Here is a 7500-nt window from a genome sequence, read left to right on the forward strand (position 1 = left end):
CTCTCTCTCTCTCTCTCTCTCTCTCTCTCTCTCTCTCTCTCTCTCTCTCTCTCTCTCCTCTCTCCTCCTTCTCTCTCTCTCTCTCTCTCTCTCTCTCTCTCTCTCTCTCTCTCTCTCTCTCTCTCCTCCCCCTCCCTCCCCCTCTCTCTCTCTCTCTCTCTATCCCTCTCTCCCTTTCCCCCCCCCCCTCCTCCTTCCCTCCTTCCCTCTCTCCCTCTCCCTCTCTCTTTTGACATAGCTGTAAGGTTTTGTAAAATATATGTGAGCCCAAAGAGGGACTTAGATTGGGGTGAGGATAACCTATGTTACCTCATCCTTTTGAGATGTACGTAATCACTTGTCTCAATAAACTCGTCAAAGTCAAAAAAAGTCTCTCTCTCTCTTTCTCCCTCTCTACATAGATCATCACCACTGTTAATATCAGTGATAATGGTAATACAAATAAAAAAAGGTACTAAAAGGTAACTTTTCACAGTAAGCCTCGTACTAAGCTGAACTAAGGAGGGTATCCCCTCTCATCACTGGGTGATAAATCCTCCCTATTCTAGTAATCATACTTGATCCTGGTGAGGATGAATAGATATAATCTGAATTTGAATAATAATTGAAGCTCATCAATTCTTGTTAGTGGATATGCAACTTCCATGCCAGTATAATGAGAAAAAAAAGGTTCTTACTTATACCATGCTGCAGAGACCATGTATATATTTATTCCATATTGATTCTATTGCAATGGGCAGCTACAATATCTTGTATATTTTGAAAGCCATGGTACAGCTTTCTTCCAAGAGCAGTTCAATAAGGGGAACAAAATTACTGTCCACAAGAGAAGTAAATAACCCTAAAATATAGATTTTCGAGTTAATATCAAGTTAATTCATAAATATTGATAACAACAACTATGACCGTAAGTAATGATTGTGATAATAATGGTAATGATGTGAATAACAATCAGTAAAAACAAAACAATGATAATGAGTTCAATAAATAAAACAATAAACTTTTACTGAAAACATAATCAATTTTGAATTTTGAGGTGGGCAGTGTACATAGTTGACTGAACACACTAAATGAGACTGGAAGACCTAAAGGTTTAGTGTGAGTTAAAACTTGAGTAATTTCTCAAAATGTTGATAAACTAGAGTGTCCTTTCTCTCAAACCTCACCTTCTAAAACATTAATGCTGAACACTAATATTTTGCAGTCAACTGTTAGATACAATCAACAATACTAATGCAAATTGAATATTCTTCCTAATATGATATAGGCACAAAAAATAGTTGTAAAAAAAATATAATTTATTTTGTGAATTATGACACAGCTGGAGTTACAACTCAGGTCTGTGTCACAACAGTGTCTCTAACACAGAGGGCTTTGAAACACTGCAGAACATGAGATGGCTGATGGCTGTCAGTCGAGAAATCGGTTTTCACACATTTCTCACAGAGGTCGACACTTGTTGTGGCTGGACACTGGACACAGTGCCATCGAGATCCTTTAATGGGGTCCATTCCACACACATCACACTGAGGACAAAATAGGGGGAAAAAAAAAATTAAATGTAATTATTCATATAGAACAAGCAACACAGAACCTGTAGCATGTTTGACAGAACTTTAAGTGTGAAAGTTCTTCATGGTGTTTAATCTGCTTCCTTACAATCTCTATTGATACCAACGAAAAAAAAAAAAAAAAAAAAAAAAAAAAATAAAAAAAAAAAAAAAAAAAAAAAAAAAATATATATATATATATATATATATATATATATATATATATATATATATATATATATATATATATAATAATCAGCCATTAAGCTTTTTAAGACATATCTCAACTACTAACATCCATATCAATCCATGGAAAAAAAAAATATATATATATAATAAAGAAAAAAACATAAGCTAATAGAGGACTACATACAAACCGGATTTCGAACTTACACTGAAGCCAGGATGAACTACGACCCCAGTCTCCCATTCCTTCTGTTTGTACCTCTGGACCTGCTTCAGTCGAAGTAACTCCTGGTATTCTTCACTGTTCCTCAGTTCTTCTGCCAAATCCTCTTCATCCTATGGAAATTAATGAATGGTGATGAGCTGAATTATCTAACAAATCCATGACACTATAAAAAAGAAACACGAAAGATGTACAAATTTTAACATTCAAATTAATATTAAAATTAACCCGTTGCGGACGGGGATAGATTCGCTTGCCCAGTCTCCAGGATAGGCAGCTTGAAGCAACATAATTTCAATCTTCCCACTCTCTTTCAGTCATTCATTGTAAAACTAGAGCCATTTTTGTGTTTTATTTTTTTTGTTTTATTGAGTTTAGAGACTTATATGTGTCATATGACAGGCTCTATCAGTGCTGCAGTTGACTAAAATTGTAGTATATGATCCATATTAGCTCATTATTTTCTTTATACTCAGTGTGACAGAAGTATTGCTGTTTTATGGGAGGACAAAAGGCAACTTTATTTTTTGTATTCTTGTTCTGTCATGAACGAATACAAAACATATAACCACCTACAATGAAGATAACATGATGAGGTAGGGAAGAGGAATGACACCTGTATTTGTGAATGTGAGTGCCACAGTGAAAGGCATCCATATTGGCACAGGAGCACATTTTAGACACTGGGTATGGATTGAATCACCTTCCTCTTCTCGTTCTGCCTGCACAACCATCATCAGCTGTACTTTAGAGCAAGAGGTAGTCAACTTAGTGTGTGCCATCGCTCTATAAAGATAGTGCTTGCTAGAGACCACGGATGGGTGCTATTCAAGGCTCTCTCTCCTGCTGGTGCTAGGAAAAAGTGGTGCCATCTAGGTTTTGAACGTTAAGTTAGCCTAATATTATGGTAATTACAGTAATTATGACTGCAGTTGCCATCCTCACTCATTCCTTTTTCATAGCACAATAAAATAGCACAGTGATCCAAAATCCCCGAACATCATGTACATCATGACGCCCATCATCAGACCAAAGCTCCTACGTCATGTATGTCATGACATCTGTCCGCAATGGGTTAATATTGATGAATATAGTGTCAATAACATAGTGAACAAACAAATGCTGAAAGAAGGGAAGAGAGGGAGAGAGGGAGAGAGAGAGAGAGAGAGAGAGAGAGAGAGAGAGAGAGAGAGAGAGAGAGAGAGAGAGAGAGAGAGAGGAGAGAGAGAGAGTGAGGAGAGAGGAGAGGAAAGAGAGAGAGGAGAGAGAGAGAGTGAGGAGAGAGAAGAGGAGAGGAGAGAGAGGAGAGAGAGAGGAGAGAGAGAGAGAGAGAGAGAGAGAGAGAGAGAGAGAGAGAGGGAGAGAGAAAGAAAGGAGAAAGAGATGAGAGAGAGAGAGAGAGAAAGAGAGAGAGAGAGAGAGAGAGAGAGAGAGAGAGAGAGAGAGAGAGAGAGAGGAAGAGAGAAGGAGAGAGAGAAAGAGAGAGGAAAAGGGAGAAAGAGAAAGAGAAAAGAAAAGAGAGAGGAAAAGGGAGAAAGAGAGAGAGAAAAGAAAAGAAAAGAGATAGAGAGAGAAAGGAAAAGGTAGAGAGAGAGAAAAGAAAAGAGAGAGAGAAAGGAAAAGGAAGAGGATGAGGAAGAGAGAGAGAGAGAGAGAGAGAGAGAGAGAGAGAGAGAGAGAGAGAGAGAGAGAGAGAGAGAGAGAGAGAGAGAGAGAGAAAGGAAAAGGAAGAGAGGAGAGAGAAGAGAAGAGAAAGAGAGAGAGAAAGAGGAAAAGAGAGAGAGAGAGAGAGAGAGAGAGAGAGAGAGAGAGAGAGAGAGAGAGAGAGAGAGAGAGAGAGAGAGAGAGAGAGAGAGAGAGAGAGAAGAGAGAAAGAAAGGAAGAAGAGAAAAAGAGAGAGGAGAGAAAAAGAGAGAGGAGAGAAAAAGAAAAAGAAGAGAGAGAGAGAGAGAGAGAGAGAGAGAGAGAGAGAGAGAGAGAGAGAGAGAGAGAAAGGAAAAGGAAGAGAGACAGAGAGAAAGGAAAAGGGAAAAAAAAAGGAAAAGGAAGAGAGAGGGAAAGGAAAAGGAATTGGAAGAGAGAGAGAGAGAAAGGAAAAGAAAAAGGAAAAGGAAAAGTAAGAGGAAGAGAGAGAGAAAAGAAAGGGAGAGAGGGAGAGAAAGGGAAAGAGAGAGAGGGAGAGAAAGGGAAAGAGAAAGAGGGAGAAAATGGGAAAGAGAGAGAGGGAGAGAAAGAGAAAGAGAGAGAGGGAGAGAGAGAGTGGGAAAGAGAAACAGAAAGGAAGAGAGAGAGAGAGATTATAAATACCCTCAGCTCCCAATTCCATCTCTAAAGTAACATAAAGTAACATAAGACTCACCGATACATCATCCAAATATCCTTGAGATGTACAATTTGGAACGTCCAAAGGGATGGAATCCTTATCATCTTCGTACATGTTAAATGCTTTCATGAAGCTCGAAGACCGACCAGGTGTTATCGCATGGAGGACAGACCGCCTACGGGCACCCTGAAACGCAGATGAAACGGAGATGTGTAAAATGATGTGTAAAACTTATTACTAGATAGTATATGGGTTTGAGAGCCTCGCAATCTATTAGACATATATTTTTGAGAGCCTCCCAATCTATCAGACATATATTTTCTGCATTAACATAATCTCACAAAGGAAGGAATGAATATGGTGGGGACATGCTCCATAATTTAATGAAGAGGAAATAGTACAAACAACCGATACAATTTACCTGTTTCCTTAAGACAGCTGTTCGTGGATTTCTACCTGGAACAGGTAATCCGCCTCGTTTTAGGGCGATGAAGTATTTCTGTACTCGACTCTGGACTTGAAGAGGCGTTCGGGTTCCTGCAAGTCAGCATTCAGTTTCATGCTTCGTTAATAACGTGAGATTCATATTGGCTTTTGCTTTCTAATTATCATTATCATTATATATAACCTTTCCTTAAAAAATAAACAAGGTGTTAACATAAATGGCCATATACATTTCTGAAGAATGTTATAGTAAGCAGGGGATTGAAAAGATGTATGCATAATCCATGCTTGATTAAAGGTTTACTCTACTGAAATCAAAATAGGAGAAAAACCACAGAATCCTTATTTTACTCATTAAAATCCACTTACTTTCAAGTAAAATCAAAAATCTTTTCAGGTAGTATGAGCCAAAACACTATAAATTCAACACTAAGACAGGTAGGGCTGTACTTATAGTCTCGACTCCCAATTTGATAATGGCTTTCATTTTCGAGTTCTTCCTCAAGTACAACCTAATTTTGGTTGATACACCTCTGAATGACACTCCTACCTTCAAAGCCTTCATGCAAGCAAACAGTGTCTTTATACTAGGTTGTGACTTTGGTAGTTTGACCAATGCAATGTGTAGAAAACATTGATATGCAGCAGGTGCACTCCACCTAATATGTTATCTTTTTTAACAAATATTGAATAAAGCAAGTCATGTCATCATATCTATCAATTAATTCAGGTTAAAACCTACCAAGTTCATTGGATATTTTAACCCAGCGATGGGAGGCTATCGTTTCATCAGGATATTTAATCAGAAGCTCTTCTAATCTGTGGAAATAAAGGAACAAGTTAAGCCTTTGAGTAAAATTTTAGGTTAACTTTTGTTTTTTTGTTTTTTTAATTTCAGTCATTTTTCTCAACATGATATATTGAAAAGACATATGATCATAATAAACCACTTTAATTTCATCTCACAATCAAAATAATAATAGATCAAATATATGATATCATGTTAGCAATTTTTTTTTAACAAATCTCTTTGCTTTCTTTACAAGCATCAGTTAAAATGAATCGAAGAGTAATTGCTCTGATTGCACAAAGGCATCTTTTAACCCAATGCCGCCGGCCGCCGGCCACAGACGGCGATTATATAATATGATAGCACGGGTGCCGTCATACGCCGTCAATGATATAATTGATTTAGGCCTAAGCGTTCGAGAGCCCCGGCATTGACGCCATAAAAGACGAAACGGCCCGGCGGGAATGGGTTAAAAGGATCAGTACAATGACACCGTAACCCACTTGCGCTGCTCTTCATCTGTCCATGACTGGTTAAATGTCTGGGGTTTGCTCTCGTCGTAGATACGGCCTCGTACCATGATCTTGTCTGAACCGGTGAACTCCCTGTTATCCTGTTGGAACGTAGACAGAGAAATTCTATAACTAAGCAATCTTCTAAGTCGTGGGAGATCTTCCCGTTCTCATTTCATTACAGTTAAAATTGGTATATACACAAGTTGCCATGTACTACTGAAAAAAAATTGAAATATAGAAATCATATATTGTTTTGTCATAAAAAGTGAAAATGAGATCCAGTAAAACCCTGAGTCTGTTCATGTCTTCTGGCCATTACAAGATAATTCTATAAATTTGATATTAATTGTTCATATTCTTTATTGTTATTGTTGAATACTTGTTCAGGTAACATATATTACACATTGTAATGTTCAAACTGTGGTTTAGGCACTTAAACTAAAACTTCAAAATTTGCATTCTGCTCAATACAGACTCATTATACCCCCCCCCCCATAAAAAAAAAAATGTGAACTTATAAAGCAATATGCAAAAAGACACTAACTGGCTGGGTCTGCTGACTCTCCTGCATGATGCGTTTCCTTGTCTTGGGCCTCATGCCTTGCATGATCGACTGAACATTGTACTTTTCCCAGTCAATGTGTGGTATCTGAAATGAGCCACATTCAGGTCAAAATATATATTCTAAAAAGAAGATAAGCTATCCTCTATGACATGCATACTCCACTGATTCTATATGCATAAATGTGTGCATATCACATCAAAACAATGTAAAATCTAGAATGAATAGGAGTAGAAGAAAATTCTATGCAAAGCATATCTAGTGTGAAAGAAAAGGACTGAAATTCACTCTATAATTCCATCTACCTTTGCACTGACAAAACTTAAGAATCAGCTTATAACACCAAATACTCTTGTACTCATAAAACGATTTACAAAAATAACCACCTGTACAATTTCCTGAGGCCCTGGAAGATTGAGGTTCTCACCATTCTGGAGGGCAGTCACAAAATGCAAGGGATCACGCAGCGCCTGTTCTCGCATTTCCTGCAAACGCTCCATGTCCTGAAAGATTGACAAAACAAAGAGGACTCTGATTCAGATGAGAATTTTTATGTGGCAAAACTCTTAGTGTGATGGAGTTAATTATTATCATGAATATTTTTGTCCATTCCTGTTCCCGAGCCATCTGCACCATTAACCCAGTGCAGTCTGGTGTTATGGCGTACAGGATGGTCGAGTTTTGGCCCTAACAATGAGGGAGAGTGGTAAGCTGTTTCATAAATGCACTATGAGTAAATTCTATTTAGTGACTGATGGCAATAATGATTATAATCAATGTAGCATTCATCAAAGTGAGTATAGTTTAAAATCAGTAACACAGATGGCATTCTCCCCTGCCACCTGCTGGAAAGAAAGGCATGAAGGGGTCCTGTCCATGGTCTCTAATGATCAGCAGCTTTAGTGAA

At 37.9% G+C, this 7500-nt stretch overlaps 1 protein-coding gene across 2 annotated transcripts in view; it reads right to left on the reverse strand.

The window, feature by feature from the left end:
- Positions 1 to 1280: 1280 nt before the first annotated feature.
- The window catches only part of Atac1 (Ada2a-containing complex component 1), a 13506-nt gene continuing 7286 nt past the window's right edge, over positions 1281 to 7500 (reverse strand). For both annotated transcript variants that reach the window (XM_043030401.2, XM_086541510.1), the window contains exons 3-10: positions 6980 to 7096; positions 6576 to 6680; positions 6020 to 6129; positions 5469 to 5545; positions 4704 to 4819; positions 4319 to 4468; positions 1944 to 2072; positions 1281 to 1526 (exon numbers count right to left, since the gene is read on the reverse strand). In XM_043030401.2, the coding sequence (XP_042886335.2) occupies positions 1335 to 1526; positions 1944 to 2072; positions 4319 to 4468; positions 4704 to 4819; positions 5469 to 5545; positions 6020 to 6129; positions 6576 to 6680; positions 6980 to 7096 (996 nt within the window). In that variant the 3' untranslated portion in view covers positions 1281 to 1334. The remainder of the gene's footprint in view (positions 1527 to 1943; positions 2073 to 4318; positions 4469 to 4703; positions 4820 to 5468; positions 5546 to 6019; positions 6130 to 6575; positions 6681 to 6979; positions 7097 to 7500) is intronic.

This window comes from Penaeus japonicus, unplaced genomic scaffold, assembly GCF_977035675.1.
Source record: "Penaeus japonicus unplaced genomic scaffold, GWHDUDI00000001_assembly GWHDUDI00000011, whole genome shotgun sequence".
In the NCBI taxonomy this organism is placed as follows: Eukaryota; Metazoa; Arthropoda; class Malacostraca; order Decapoda; family Penaeidae; genus Penaeus; species Penaeus japonicus.